The sequence below is a fragment of the Sparus aurata genome, chromosome 12, assembly GCF_900880675.1.
Source record: "Sparus aurata chromosome 12, fSpaAur1.1, whole genome shotgun sequence".
NCBI lineage: Eukaryota > Metazoa > Chordata > Actinopteri > Spariformes > Sparidae > Sparus > Sparus aurata.
In genome coordinates, this window is record NC_044198.1 from 26,722,278 (window position 1) to 26,739,020 (window position 16,743).

Here is a 16,743-nt window from a genome sequence, read left to right on the forward strand (position 1 = left end):
GTTCACATGTCCAGATACACCAGATACTGTAGATACTGAAGGACATCACTTTATTGTTCACTTCTATTTTCACAAATTAACTCAGATACAATCAATAACAGTCATCTTAACATAAATGTTAATCAATAAGTTCATAACTTCTCGTTGTTTCTCTTTTAAATCCTCTTAAATTGAATAGTTGAGCAGCATGTTACATCACAGTGTCTCTGCTTTAATGTACGACATCATACAGACTTTTAAAATTCATTTTGATCTTAATAAAAACAACCGCTGTAGATTTTCTGCTGATTTCTGTCTTTACACGCGACTGATAACGTTTTCAAATCAACTAAATCTTTAAATTTCATCACGTGTGACCTGATAAACAGTCTGTTGCTGTGTTTTCTTTCATCCACCTTGTTAATAAGTCTTATTGCTCTTTTCTCTGACACATACAAGCAAATAATGAAGCATGTCGTTATTGATTATGATCATGTGAACTGAAGTCTTCATGAGCAGCGAGAGCCTCCGTGGCTGAACAGACACAGGAAGGAGCGCCGCCTGAAGAAAGTCCAACATTTACAGAACAACAAGAAGATGTCAAAGTACCGCCCACAATGTTTGATTGACAGGTGATCTGTGTGCAGTGAAGAAATGCCACAACAATCAGCTCTCAGCAACAATGATGGAAACACAACAAGTCTGAAGAAATGAAACACACAATTTAACCCACTTACCCTGAAATAACTTCTGTCTATTTGAGTTCACAAAACTCAACAGAGCCTCCACACAACCACGAACCATAAGACTGAAGTCCAGCATAGAGTGGCTGGGTGAATGTGGTCTGGACTCTGTGGAGGAGAGTCATGGTGTCAGAGATGCTGTAGAAGGACAGAATACCTGCACTGTGATCCAGGTACACTCCAACTCTGGAGGACTGAGGACCTGAGACGGGAGTTTGGACTTTGTTGTGATAAAAGTTATATCCGTTTGTGTAACAATAGAACTTCCAAGATTTGTCATTGGATCCAAATTCACATTCACGTGAGCTCCCTACTCTGCTGATATTCTTGTATGCGACTGCTACACCAACTGTTACACCAACTCCTCCCTCTCCTCTCCACTCCACCTCCCAGTAACAACGTCCAGTCAGACTCTCTCTACTCAGGACCTGCTCCCAGTCAGTGAATCTGTCTGGATGATCAGTATAAGACTGTTGTTGTCTCGTGTATGTTGCTTTTCTGTTCCCCTCAGATAATAACAGATGTCTGTATGCTGTGTTTGGATCCAGTGTGATTTCACGTGAATATCTTAAGAAGTCAGCTCTGGTCTTGGGCTCTGGTTGTGACAGTAAAACATCCACTTCAGTCACTGTCAGTGAGATGTTTGTCCATGTCTCTCTCAGGACGTCCTGTAGTTTGTCTCTGACCTCTGACACAGCTGCTGTCACATCCTCAAAGTACTTGAGAGGACGGATCTTGATGCTGGATGAGTGTGTAGACTCACTGAGTGCTGACAGTGAGGGGTAGTTGTGTAGAAACTGGTTGTGATCCTCTGTGTGTGAGAGCTTCTTCAGCTCAGCGTCTTTCCTCTTCAGCTCAGTGATCTCCTGCTCCAGCTTCTCCTGAAGCTCTTTGACTCGACTCACTTCAGTTTCCTGCTGGGATCTGACCTGCTGCTTCACATCAGAGCGTCTTTCCTCCATGAGACGGATCAGCTGGGTGAAGATCTTCTCACTGTGCTCCACTGCTTTATCAGCAGAGCCATTGATGGCCTCCACCTCCTGTTGAAGCAGCTTCACATCTTCCTCTCTGTCCTGGATTCTCTGCTGGATGTTGTGTCGACTCCCCTCCAGCTCTGTCTGCCTCTCAGTCCTCTCTGCTGCAGCTGACACTGTGTCGTGGCCTTTATGTTCCTCCACAGAGCAGAGATAACAGATACACTGCTGATCAGTACGACAGAACATCTTCATCACCTCATCATGACGAGAGCAGATGTCCTCCTGGAGCTTCTCTGACGGCTCCACCAGCTTGTGTTTCTTTAATGGAGCCACATCATAATGAGGCTGGAGGTGTTTCTCACAGTAAGAGGCCACACACTGCAGACAGGACTTAACTGCTCTCAGTTTCCTCCCAGTGCAGAAATCACAGGCCACATCTTCAGGTCCAGCATAGCAGTGATCAGCAGGAGCAGCTTGGAGTCCAGTCTTCTTCAGCTCCTCCACTAAAGCTGCTAACATGGTGTTTTTCAGCAGCTCAGGCCTCGGTATGAAGCTCTTCCTGCACTGAGGGCAGCTGTAGATCCTCTTCTCATCCTCTGTGTCCCAGTGGTCTTTAATACAGTTCTTGCAGTAGCTGTGTCCACAGGGAGTAGTCACCGGATCCTTCAGTAGATCCAAACAGATCGGACAAGAGAAAGTCTCTCGGTCCAGCTGAACTGCTTTCTGCTCCATTTCACCTCTCAGTGACACCGACTGTCTGAGCTTCACTTCCTGATAACTGAAACCAGTCTGATCTCTGATCTGAACAGGGTGTGTTTGTGCAGTGAAGAATCCTGTCAGCTCAGTTACATCCATCCACAAAACTGTAGATCTGAAGGGGCAGGAACAAGGAAATGTAATAACAGAGAGGAGCTGCTGTGTGAGAGGAGGAAGAAGAGGGAGGGCTGATCGAGCTGTGACTCAGTCCAGGACGAGGAGCAGCTCTGTGAATCTGAGCTTTGTTTCCTCTTTTACAACGAAGCCTCAGTTAAAACCTGCATCACATTTGGAAAACATCAAAGTTTTTAGTCGTAAAATGTTTCTTGGCTCCTCAGACTTTGCTGATGTTTCTCTAACTCTTCCTCTGATTCTGTTCACTTTTCTTTTCCTGGTTAAAAGCAGCTGACCTACAGTCGGGAGTTATCAAACTAAACTTGCATAAATATTCAAACTGCTGATTAATAGTTGTCTCACACAGTTAATGATCTACTTTGAAGCACTCGTGACAAAAGAGTTGAGTTTCAGAATCTCATCCTGAGCCAAAGCAGCATTTCAAGCTGCAGATGTGTTGAAACAAAACTCATCAGACAAGTTATTAATTATCTGTGAATCCAGAAGGACGAGAATGAACCAGATCAGCTGCTTCTGAAGTTGAGTGCAATCATTTTTTAAATTTTAAATATCATATGTTTTGCGAACAGTAACAAGACTAGGAAAATATTTGAAAAATTAAAGAATTAATAAAACTGGACTGTTGCAAGCAGGACTGCAACCGTGATTTATTTTAATTGTCGACGTCAGTTAATTGATTAGTTATTTGATAGTAATAATGTTGATCAAATGGAGAGAGACAAACAATGTATTGATCATCTTTTTGTTGATCAGGTTTCGGAGAGCTGTTGGACTTATTTTATGGACACTTAAAAAACAAACGATAAAAATGGATGCAGCAGAACCAGAGATATCATCTTGTGTATTCCACACACTCTTCTTCCTTTACAAATCATGGTGCCTACATTACCCACAATACAACTGAGGCCATCTGGAGAAAGATTCAGCTTCATTCCTCCGACTGAGAGACTCCTGAACTCTTCATCAACAATCAACCATGAAACATTTTTACAGAAGTCTTAAAGTTCTTGAGGTATCTGGACTGCAACACATTTGGGGCCCTTAATTCAACTCAGTTTAAATTTAAGCTGTTCCTCCTTGTGTGAGTTAAGGAATGTAGACAATACGGGGCTCACAGCTCCATGGGAACTTGGAGGCAGCATTCAGCTATGTGTGGGTCAAAGGTTAGCAGGAGACAAGGCCACTACTAAAACGGAGCCTGACTCCTATGTCAGATGGAAGAAGATATTTAAAAGTGTACATCTCCAGAAAAGGATAGAGAGATCATTTAGGTAATTTTGGAGTACAAGACCCAAGGAGGGACAGTAACAGATTTAGCCCTTCATGGGAGATGAGCAGGGAGATAGACCACATCCTTTTCCTGTCGATTGGATAGATGGACCCTCACCACAGTGACCAATTAAGAGTAGGCAGGTACAGCCCAAGGGACTTTAAGAAGGCTCCTACGAGTAGAGACGGGGGGGGGGGGGGGGCACTTGGTAAACCTCCTAAGAGCAAAGGCTGAGGTTTTGATGGAGCAGAGGGCAAAGCATTTTGGCATTGTTTTGTCCACAGATTTGATAATATCAGAACGCGGCCGCTTCTGATCCGGACTCAATGCTCTAGGTTCTGTTTTAATAAAGATTGCTCTATCTTTCCACCCAGCCTTGCCTCCGCAGAATTCTTTTGTCATCAAACTACACGCTGACACCTTTGAGGAGGGAAGCCCAGAAACTACATTCTCTAATTCTTTTAGATAATTTGAGGCAGAACATTTTAAATGTGGTTTCAGATTTTTATTATCATCACACCCAGGTAGAACAAAACTCTGTTTGGATTTCTTAAAGAGTAACTCCACCAATTGTCCACATTAAAGTGTTTTTACAAGTGTTGTGTGATAAAAGTAGTATGGAGCCTTTTGTGTCTCCAGAGGAAGCTGCTTGTAGCTTTTTTCCCTCTTAAATACAAATTTGGACTTAGATTGGACTTAGATTGCTGTTTTGATTGCAATACATATTTTTTACTTTTTATACATTATTCCAGATATTCTGCTGTCTGTCTGCTGCACCTCAGCCCTACCTGTTTACATCATGGATATTACTCCCCCTCAGAGCTAAATTTCATCATAAATGTGTATTTTTTATTTAACTTTGAGAAAAAAGTTGGAATCGTGGAAAAAAGCACAAGAACTCATTTTTTTTCACTCCACAAATGATTAAAGAAATATTGACTTAATTTATTTAAAACCCACGTTTATGAGCTCTTATCAAGTGTAAAGTGCCACAGGCCGTCTGCAGTGACTTCTATCATAGTCATAGCAATTTAAATAAAGTGATTACAGAGTAAATAAAAACAAGAACAGCAACAAGGAGTAACTTTTCTTCATTGTGGCAAATTAGAAATAACTGCTTGTTTAATTGTTGCATGGAGCACTCTGGATCAGCTGCTTTGTCTTTGATTACAGTGCCCCCTTTAGGTCAATTTATGTAATGCATGGTACATTTTGTTTTAAGCTTCCTCTCAGTCAAACATATATTACATGGACTGTTTATTGACTCTGAGCACAAACAAAATGTTTGTTGTAAAAAAATAAAAACAATTTCTCTGTGACAAAGCTGTTTTAGAGAGGAAAGCTGAAAGAACAGAGACTGACTGACTAACACTCTTCTGCTCTGAAAATGAAAACCGAATTTTGTGTTATTTCAAGGGGAAAACTGCCTCAGTTATTCTCTCATATTAGTTTTTGACATGTTCTCCGTCAGCTCTGTATGAATCCCTGTATGAAGACGTGGGGACAAACATTTGTTCACGTTTGTTTATTCATGATTTAAAGCTTCAGTCTGTTCACACGTCCATCATTAAAGTCTGTTTAATGACTCTGTTTAATAGTGTAGAAGAGTGAAAGTTACCAACCTCTACTCTGTCAAGAACTCCAAAGTCCTTCGACCATTAATAGCTGCTAAGGTAACATTGGTTGTAGTTATTAAGTTCAACGATAATCAGAGTCACAAACTGACAGTTTGAACCCTGATTATTTGTATGATATTATTGATAGTCAAATTGATAGCTAAAGTCCCTATTACTGAGCATTATGTACCACAAATGGTGCCCCGTGTGAAACAGTCTGAATCAATCTGAATTAGTATTATTACCTCATAAAATTTCTAAGTATCAACATTCTGACATCTCCAAAACAACAGAGCGCTCCTTTGAGAACAGAGACTGTCCCTGAAAATGCGGACGTGTGGTCAACCTATAAAACAATCCACAGAAAACAACAAAGTACATGTGAACATTTAAACATGTGAGAGAGCGATCTCAAACCTGAGTGAGAATGTATTTCTGAGTAGATTTACCACCCGGTTACACTTCAACACATTCAATCAACCAAACAGCAGCAGAAAGCGGAGAAGCCTCTATGAGCTGCTCCTTTCTTAATAATAACACCAGATACTGAACAGACTGATGGAAATCACTTTATTGTTCACTTATATTATATTATTATTATCTTCACAAATCAACTCAGATACAATCAATAACAGTCTTCTTAACATCAATGTCCTCTTAAATTGAATATTTGAGCAGCATGTTACATCACAGTTTCTCTGCTTTAATGTACGATATCAAACAGACTTTTAAAATTACATTTGATCTTAATATAAACAACCTCTGTAGATTTTCAGCTAATTTCTGTCCTTACACATGACTGATAACATTTTCAAATCAACTAAATCTTCACATTTCATCACATGCGACCTGATAAACGGTCTGTTACTGTGTATTCTTTCATCCACCTCGTTAATTAGTCTTATTGCTCCTTTCTTCTCAAAATATGGAAGAATTAGTGAACAGAACAATATATGAAGAGAATCAAAATCTGAACCGTCCTTTGTTGAAAACAGCAAAACATGGACACACTTTCCAGTTTGTTCACACATCCCATCAGTAAAGTTTGTTAAACGACTCTTTTTCAATGATTTCATTAACAGATTCACTTTATCCACACAATCAGGTTGTTGGAGCAGAATCTCAGCTATGTACAAGCAGATAATGAAGCATCTCCTTATTGATTATGATCATGTGAACTGAAGTCATCATGAGCAACGAGAGCCTCCGTGGCTGAACAGACACAGGAAGGAGCGCCGCCTGAAGAAAGTCCAACATTTACAGAACAACAGGAAGACGTCAAAGTACCGCCCACAATGTTTGATTGACAGGTGATCTGTGTGCAGTGAAGAAATGCCACAACAATCAGCTCTCAGCAACAATGATGGAAACACAAGTGTGAAGAAATGAAACCTACAATTTAACCCACTGACCCTGAAATGACTTCTGTCTATTTGAGTTTACAAAACTCAGCAGACTCTCCTGACAAGCAGAACCAAAGTCCAGCATAGAGAGGCTGAGTGAATGTGGTCTGGACTCTGTGGAGGAAAGTCATGGTGTCAGAGACGCTGTAGAAGGACAGAATACCTGCTCTGTGATCCAGGTACACTCCAATTCTGGAGGACCGAGGACCTGAGACAGGAGTTTGGACTTTGTTGTGATAAAACTTATAACTGTCTGTGGAACAATATAACATCCAAGATTTGTCATTTAGTCCAAAACCACTTTCATCTGACCTACCTACTCTGCTGATATTCTTGTATGCGACGGCTACACCAACTACTCTCCCTCTCCTTGCCACCTCCCAGTAACAACGTCCAGTCAGACTCTCTCTACTCAGAACCTGGGACCAGGCAGTGAATCTGTCTGGGTGATCAGAATAAGACTGATGTTGTCTCATGTATGTTGCTCTTCGGTTTCCTTCAGGTAAAAAGAGATGTGTGTTTGCTGTGTTTGGATCCAGTGTGATTTCACATGAATATCTTAAGACGTCAGCTCTGGTCTTGTTTTCTGGTTGTGACAGTAAAACATCCACTTCAGTCACTGTCAGTAGGATGTTTGTCCATGTCTCTATCAGGACGTCCTGTAGTTTGTCTCTGACCTCTGACACAGCTGCTGTCACATCCTCAAAGTATTTGAGAGGACGGATCTTGATGCTGGATGAATGTGTAGAGTCACTGAGTGGTGACAGTGAGGGGTAGCTGTGTAGAAACTGGGTGTGATCCTCTGTGTGTGAGAGCTTCTTTAGCTCAGCGTCTTTCCTCTTCAGCTCAGTGATCTCCTGCTCCAGCTTCTCCTGAAGCTCTTTGACTCGACTCACTTCAGTTTCCTGCTGGGATCTGACCTGCTGCTTCACATGAGAGCGTCTTTCCTCCATGAGACGGATCAGCTGGGTGAAGATCTTCTCACTGTGCTCCACTGCTTTATCAGCAGAGCCATTGATGGCCTCCACCTCCTGTTGAAGCAGCTTCACATCTTCCTCTCTGTCCTGGATTCTCTGCTGGATGTTGTGTCGACTCCCCTCCAGCACTCTTTGCCTCTCAGTCCTCTCTGCTGCAGCTGACACTGTGTCGTGGCCTTTATGTTCCTCAACAGCGCAGAGATAACAGATACACTGCTGATCAGTACGACAGAACATCTTCATCACCTCATCGTGACGAGAGCAGATGTTCTCCTGGAGCTTCTCTGACGGCTCCACCAGCTTGTGTTTCTTTAATGTAGCCACATCATAATGAGGCTGGAGGTGTTTCTCACAGTAAGAGGCTGGACAGGATAAACAGGACTTAACTGCTCTCAGTTTCCTCCCAGTGCAGACATCACAGGCCACATCTTCAGGTCCAGCATAGCAGAGATCAGCAGGAGCAGCTTGGAGTCCAGTCTTCTTCAGTTCCTCCACTAAAGCTGCTAACATGGTGTTTTTCAGCAGCTCAGGTCTCGGTGTGAAGCTCTTCCTGCACTGAGGGCAGCTGTAGATCTCCTTCTCATCCTCTGTGTCCCAGTGGTCTTTAATACAGTTCTTGCAGTAGCTGTGTCCACAGGGAATAGTCACTGGATCCTTCAGTAGATCCAAACAGATCGGACAAGAAATTATTTCTTCGTCCAACTGAACTCGTTCCTGCGCCATTTCACCTCTCAGTGACATCGAATGTCTGAGCTCTACTTACCGATGACTAAAGTTAATATGACGAAACAAGATAAGATATCAGAGAGAAGAGGGAGCGGTTATCAACCTTTGACTCATTCCAGAACAAGGAGCTGCTCGGTTCTGAACTTTGTGTCCTATTTTACAACAAAGCCTCAGTTAAAACCTGCTCCACATTTGAAAACATCAACGTTTTTAGTCAAAAAATATTTCTTGGCTCCTTAGACTTTGCTGATGTTTCTCTAAACTCTTCCTGTGATTCTGTTCACTTTTCATTTCCTGGTCTAAAACAGCTGACTGACAGTCTGGAGTTATCAAACTAAACTCACATAAAGAATTCAAACCAAACTGCTGATTAATAGTTGTCTCACACAGTTAATGATCTACTTTGAACAGGGTTTCCCCTACATGTAATTGACTGTGGCGCACCGTCACGGCAAATTAAAAGCCGCCACACCTTCAAATTCAGGCGTAAATAAATCCAGTGTCAGAGAAAGGAAATATTTTACTGTCATCTTCCACCGCAGTCTTTGACGTTAACTAGCATGTGGGATATTTCGCTTGATAATTAGCTAGAGGATTAAAATGGTCACTTAGAGTGGAATCCTGCATGGGTCACCGCATCTGACCAGTTTTCTGACACAACTTACATTCCGCACCCGAGCTGACCCGGTATAAATTGATACCGACGCACGAAGGAAAATTGGATGGATGCAATTTTTAAAAGTGAAAGTAAGACAGCGTAGAGGGAATGAGTTCTGGGAGGGCACAAGCACGCATGAATGAGCTCATATGAAATATAAATGCTTATCATTTGTGTCGCTAATAATGACTGATGATAAGTGACGCCTTGAAAATGGCAATCGTAAAACCCGATCCACCTCTCCAGGCGTCCACATGTCCTGCATCTGTGTCCGACACAGTACATTATTTTTCACCCGTGCAGGACTCTGACTTAGATAACTCCTCTCTTGAAACAAATAATAAAAATAGCATTTCTTTACAATATTAGAGTTCATGATGGCTGTGTGAGAGCATTATAACCAGAGAAAAAAAAAATCCCTAAGTAGCCTATGACATAAGTATAAATATTACATACCCACTGTCTCAGAAAATACTGGGGGAAACGCTGTTGAAGCACTCGTGACAAAACAGTTGAGTTTCAGAATCTCATCCTGAGCCAAAGCAGCATTTTAAGATTCAGATGTGTTGAAACAAAAATCACAAGACAAGTTATTAATTATCTGTGAATCCAGAAGGACGAGAATGAACCAGATCAGCTGCATTTCAAGTTGAGTGCAATAATTCATTTTCTAATGTTTATTATCATATGTTTTGTGACCAGTAACAAGACTGGGAAAATGTTTAAAAATAAAAAAAAAGAATTAAACTGGACTTTTGCAAGCAGGACTGCAAGTATCATTTATTTTAATTGTCTAATTACCACTGACAAATGCTCTTCTATTCTGAACATGAAAACTGAACTTTGTGTTATTTCAAGAGAAAAATTGCCTCAATTATTCTCTCATATTAGTTTTTGACATGTTCTCCGTCTGCTCTGAATGAAGACTTGGAGAAAACAATTTGTTCACGTTTGTTTTTTCATGATTTAAACCTTCAGTTTGTTCACACGTCCAGTCATTACAGTGTGTTAAACGACTCTATTTAGTATTGTACAAGAGTGAAAGTTACCAGCCTCTACTCTGTCAAGAACTTCAGATCCTTCGACCATTACTAGCTGCTATGGTAATATTAGTGGAAAGTTATCAAATTAAATATTACTTAGAGTCACAAACTGACAGTTTTCAGTTTTTCTGAGACTAATTTGGTGAATTGGCTATCTTTTCCCTTCTTAAAGGGTGGTGCCCCGAGGCGATATAATATAAAATGTATAATGCAAAAATGTTACAGGGATTGAGAGAGAGACTTAACTGGTATTTTTGCTATGGCGCCGTACTAGGTGGCAGCCTGTAACAGCAGCTCCCGTGGGTTTTTAAGTTTTTTTCGTAGTTTTTGTTGTATTTGTGTTGTGTTTGTGTTCTGGTTTTCGCTGAACTTTTGGCGGCTCTTCTCCGGAGACTGGGAGAGGACGAACACCTTTCTTTTTTTTTTCTTTTTGAACTTTTACGGCACTTTTTGTTATGTTTTTGAGATGTTTTTGCTAGCCCTAGCAACGGAGGGTCAGGAGCGCATCACTGAGCGCATTGTTTACACACGCGACCAGCTGATTGCGCTGTGTAAACCTGCACTGCTACCCGGAGCCAGGCCTGAGGTCCTGAAGGAGCTGCGGAGGAGACGCCGTGGCTGCAGAGCCGGAGTGAAACGGAGGGTGAAGAGGAGGAGACACAGACCGGCTGTACCGGCGATCGTCATGGGAAACGTGAGGTCTCTGGGAAACAAGACGGACGAGCTCGCCGCGCTGATAAAGGCTCAGAGTGAATATCGTGAATGCAGTGTGTTGTGTTTCACGGAGACATGGCTTCACTCAAACATCCCGGACCACAGCGTGGCGATTCCCGGCTTCAGCACTGTTCGGGCGGACAGGGACGTGACAAGCAGCGGAAAGAAAAAAGGAGGAGGGATTGCACTGTACGTGAGTGAGAGGTGGTGTAATCCCGGACATGTTCATGTGAAGAAACGTCTCTGTACCCCGGACATTGAACTGTTGACTGTGGGGATGAGGCCTTATTATTTGCCCCGGGAGTTCACATCCGCCATCATTATCGGTGTGTACATTCCTCCTTCAGCTGATGCAGCGCTGGCCTGTGACGTCATCCACTCCGCTGTTGCCCAGATACAGACGCAGCATCCTAACGCATTTATTGTCATCACTGGGGATTTTAATCATGTCTCACTGGATAAAACCCTTCCAACATTTCACCAGTATGTTGACTGCCCCACCAGAGACTGTAACACACTGGATCTGTTGTATGCAAATGCTAAGGATGCATACAGTCCCACAGCCCTCCCCCCTCTTGGAAGATCTGACCACAACCTGGTTCTGCTGACCCCTAAGTATATGCCTCTTGTTCAGCGGCAGCCTGTCCACACTAGGAGCGTGAGGAGGTGGACTCAGGAGGCTGCTGACGCACTACAGGACTGCTTTGAGTCGACAGACTGGGATGCACTTGTTGAGCCACATGGAGAGGATCTGGACAGCATGACCGACTGCATCACAGAATACATCAGGTTCTGTGAACACACCACCATGCCAACCCGGACTGTACGCTGCTTCCCTAATAATAAGCCGTGGATCACCAATGACCTGAAAGCCCTTCTTAACAAGAAGAAGAGGGCGTTCAGGTCTGGAGACAGGGAAGAACTGAGGAGAGTGCAGCATGAACTCAGGGATATGCTGAGGGCCTGTAAAGATGCCTACAGGAGGAAGCTGGAGGCCAAACTCCAGCAGAACAATGTGAGGGATGTGTGGACTGGTATGAAGCAGATCACTGGGTGTAAGGTGAGCGGCAGACAGTCATCGGGCAGCCTGGAGAGGGCAAACGAGCTGAACAGATTCTTCAATAGGTTCAGCTCACAGCATTCTGTCGTCTCCCTGACACCTCCAGACCCCCACACACCCTCACTGCCCCAAATGCTTCCTCCTCTCCCCCCTCACTCCCCTGCTGTGAGCTCTCCTGTGCAGCACCTCTCCTCCTCCTCCACCTCTTCTTCCTCCTCCACCTCTTCCTCCTCCACCTCCTCCTCCTCTACCTCCTTCTCCTCCACCTCCTCCTCCACCTCCTCGTCCTCCACTGAAGACACCAGCAGCCTCCCCCGCATGACTGTGACTGCAGGCCAGGTTAGGAGACAGCTGGAGAGACTCCACCAGCAGAAGGCTTCAGGTCCTGACGGTATCAGCCCCAGGATCCTGAAGACATGTGCCAGCCAGCTGTCTCCTATCCTACAACACCTCTACAACCTGAGCCTGGGTCAGGAGAGAATACCGGTGCTTTGGAAGACTTCCTGCCTGGTTCCTGTTCCAAAGAAGTCGACACCATCAGACCTCAATGACTATCGACCAGTGGCCCTCACATCTTACGTCATGAAGGTGCTGGAGAGACTGGTTTTGGCCAACCTGAGGCCGCAGGTGAGAGCCCTGCTAGACCCTCTGCAATTTGCTTACCAGCCCCACTTGGGAGTTGATGACGCTGTCATCTTCCTGCTGCAACGAGCCCATTCGCACCTGGATGGTGGAGGAGGCACTGTGAGAATCACATTCTTTGATTTCTCTAGTGCTTTTAACACCATTCAGCCACTGCTACTGGGGGAGAAGCTGCGGGTGATGGGTGTAGACAACACAATGATCTCCTGGATTACTGACTACCTGACAGGCAGGCCACAGTTTGTCCGTATGGGCAGTGTTCTGTCTGATGTGGTGGTTAGTGATACAGGAGCTCCACAGGGGACTGTACTGTCTCCTTTTCTGTTCACCTTATACACCACCGACTTTCAGTACAAAACCGGGTCGTGTCACCTGCAAAAGTATTCTGACGACTCGGCTGTTGTTGGGTGTATAAGTGAGGGACAGGAGGAGGAGTACAGAGCACTGGTAGACAACTTTGTGGAGTGGACTGGACAGAATCACCTGCGGCTGAACATCAGCAAGACCAGAGAGATGGTGATAGATTTCAGGAAGAAGAGGAAGACGGCTTTCCAACCTCTGTGCATTCTGGGAAAGGATGTGGAGGCGTTGGAGGATTACAAGTACCTGGGTGTTACCATCAACCACAGACTGGACTGGAGATCTAACACTGAAGCTGTTTACAAGAAGGGTATGAGCAGACTTTACTTCCTGAGGAAGCTGAGATCCTTCAACGTGTGCAGCAAGATGTTGGAGATCTTTTATCAGTCTGTGGTGGCCAGTGTACTTTTCTTTGCTGTGGTTTGTTGGGGAAGCAGCATTGGAGCCAGCGACACCAACAGACTCAACAAACTGATCAGGAAGGCTGGCTCTGTGATTGGCTGCAAACAGGACACTCTGGAGGCTGTGGTGGAGAGGAGGACACTGAAAAAACTGTTATCCATCATGGATAATCCTCTCCACCCTCTCCAACTCACACTGGTCAGACAGCGGAGCACCTTCTCCGGAAGACTGCTTCAGCTTCGCTGTCGAAGCAACAGATACAGGAAATCTTTCCTGCCACAATCCATCACTTTATATAATAACTCTCTCACCTCTGCCTGACAGAGAACTCTGGTCTCTCTACTGTTTTGTTGTATATATTATTATTGTTATAGTATATTTTGCATATTTTGTTTTGTTGTATATATTATTATTGTTTATAGCACACTGTGCACTGTATATATACACTATGTATATATTGGATTCTATTTATGTGTTTTAAGTGTTTTATTTGCTGACCCACTACTGCTGTAACAAAAAAATTTCCCAGTCTGGGATCATTAAAGTAATTCTATTCTATTCTATAAATTGGATCTTATTAGTTATCATGATTGAAAATTATTCCTGATAATCGTTCATAATTATTGCTAGCCAAATTTGATCCCAAACACCCTATTATTGTTACATAAAGTACCATATATGGTGCCCCATGCGAGGCAGTGTAAAACAATATATTTCTGGGTTTGTATTATTACCTCATTAAAATTCAAGTATCAAAATTCTGACACCTCCAAAAACAACAAAGCGCTCATTTGAAAATGCCGACTGTCCCTAAGCAATGTGGACATACGGTCACCACATGTAACACTCAAAAGAAAACAACAAAGAACATGTGAACATTTAAACATGTTAGAGCGCAATCCCAAACCTTAGTGAGAATTTATTTCTGAGTCGCCTAACCACCAGGTTACACTTCGACACAGTCAATGAACCAAACAGCAGCAGGAAGAAGAAAAGACTGTATCAGCTGCTCCTTTATTGATAATAACACCAGATACTGTAGATACTGATGGACATAACTTTATTGTTCACTTCTATTTTCACATATCAACTCAGATACAATAAATAACAGTAATCTTAACGTAAATGTCCTCTTAAATTGAATATTTAAATAGCATGTTACATCACAGTGTTTCTGCTTAAATGTACGATATATCCAGACTTTTAAAATGAAATTTGATCTTAACATAAACAACCTCTGTAGATTTTTTGCTTATTTCTGTCTTTACACACGACTGATAACGTTTTTAAATCAACTTAATCTTTAAATTTCAGCATGTGTGACCTGATAAACAGTCCGTTGCATTATTTCCTTTCATCCACCTTGTTAATAAGTCTTATTGCTCCTTTCTCCTCAAAATATGGAAGAATTAGTGAACAGAACAAAATATGAAGAGAATCAAAATCTCAACCGTCCTTTGTTCAAAACAGCAAAAAATGGACACACTTTCCAGTTTGTTCACACGTCCCATCAGTAAAGTCTGTTAAACGACTCTTGTTCGATGATTTCATGAACAGGTTCACTTCATTCACACAATCAGTTTGTTGGAGCAGAATCTCAGCTATGTACAAGCAAATAATGAAGCATGTCCTTAGAAAAAAATTAAACACAAAATTTAACCAACTGACCCCGAAATGACTTCTGTCTATTTGAGTTTACACAACTCAACAGTGGTCCCAAAACCAAGCCGAAGTCCAGCATAGAGAGGCTGAGTGAATGTGGTCTGGACTCTGTGGAGGAGAGTCATGGTGTCAGAGACACTGTAGAAGGACAGAATACCTGCACTGTGATCCAGGTACACTCCAACTCTGGAGGACCGAGGACCTGAGACGGGAGTGTGGATGTTGTTGTGCTGAAAGTTATAACTGTTTTTGAGACAATATAATGACCAAGATTTGTCATTGGATCCAAATAAACATTCCTCTGAGCTCCCTGCTCTGCTGATGTTCCTGTATGCGACTCCAACACCAATTGCTCCTCCTCTCATCTCCACCTCCCAGTAACAACGTCCGGTCAGACTCTCTCTACTCAGGACCTGCTGCTGCGCAGTGAATCTGTCAGGGGGACTGGCAATAGACTGACGTTGTCTAATGACTGTTACTTTTCTGTTCCCCTCAGATAATAACAGACGTGTGTGTGCTGTGTATAGATCCAGTGTGATTTCATATGAATATCTTAAGAAGTCAGCTCTGGTCTTGGGCTCTTGTTGTGACAGTAAAACATCCACTTCAGTCACTTTCAGTGAGATGTTTGTCCATGTCTCTGTCAGGACATCCTGTAGTTTGTCTCTGGCCTCTGACACAGCTTCTGTCACATCCTCAAAGTACTTGAGAGGACAGATCTTGATGCTGGATGAGTGTGTAGACTCACTGAGTGCTGACAGTGAGGGGTAGTTGTGTAGAAACTGGTTGTGATCCTCAGTGTGTGAGAGCTTCTTCAGCTCAGCATCTTTCCTCTTCAGCTCAGTGATCTCCTGCTCCAGCTTCTCCTGAAGCTCTTTGACTCGACTAATTTCAGTTTCCTGCTGGGATCTGACCTGCTTCTTCAAATCAAAGCATCTTTTCTCCATGAGACGGATCAGCTTGGTGAAGATCTTCAAACTGTGCTCCACTGCTTTATCAGCAGAGTGATTGATGGCCTCCACCTCCTGTTGAAGCAGCTTCACATCTTCCTCTCTGTCCTGGATTCTCTGCTGGATGTTGTGTCGACTCACCTCCAGCTCTCTCTGCCTCTCAGTCCTCTCTGCTGCAGCTGACACTGTGTCGTGGCCTTTATGTTCGTCCACAGAGCAGAGATAACAGATACACTGCTGATCAGTGCGGCAGAACATCTTTATCACCTCATCCTGACGAGAGCAGATGTTCTCCTGGAGCTTCTCTGACGGCTCCACCAGCTTGTGTTTCGTTAATGGAGCCACATCATAATGAGGCTGGAGGTGTTTCTCACAGTAAGAGGCCACACACTGCAGACAGGACTTAACTGCTCTCAGTTTCCTCCCAGTGCAGAAATCACAGGCCACATCTTCAGGTCCAGCATAGCAGTGATCAGCAGGAGCAGCTTGGAGTCCAGTCTTCTTCAACTGCTCCACTAAAGCTGCTAACATGGTGTTTTTCAGCAGCTCAGGCCTCGGTATGAAGCTCTTCCTGCACTGAGGGCAGCTGTAGATCCTCTTCTCATCCTCTGTGTCCCAGTGGTCTTTAATACAGTTCTTGCAGTAGCTGTGTCCACAGAGAATAGTCACC

At 43.3% G+C, this 16,743-nt stretch overlaps 1 protein-coding gene across 1 annotated transcript; it reads right to left on the minus strand.

Annotated features, from left to right (window-relative positions):
- Window positions 1–24: 24 nt before the first annotated feature.
- Window positions 25–8,579, minus strand: LOC115592987 (E3 ubiquitin/ISG15 ligase TRIM25-like). Its single transcript, XM_030436305.1, has 2 exons — window positions 6,910–8,579; window positions 25–2,570 (listed from the first exon to the last, which is right to left on the minus strand). Exons 1-2 carry the CDS (start codon window positions 8,577–8,579, stop codon window positions 734–736), a joined length of 3,507 nt encoding a protein of 1,168 aa, XP_030292165.1. The 3' UTR covers window positions 25–733.
- Window positions 8,580–16,743: the final 8,164 nt, after the last annotated feature.

What these genes read in the sequence shown, in the direction of transcription:
- LOC115592987 (XM_030436305.1), bottom strand. Translation starts at nt 8,579, where the DNA reads ATGGCGCAGGAACGAGTTCAGTTGGACGAAGAAATAATTTCTTGTCCG. An exon ending in GCTGAGTTTTGTAAACTCAA is followed by an intron (nt 2,571 to 6,909) that starts ATAGACAGAAGT and finishes CTGCCCCTTCAG; the next exon opens with ATCTACAGTTTTGTGGATGG.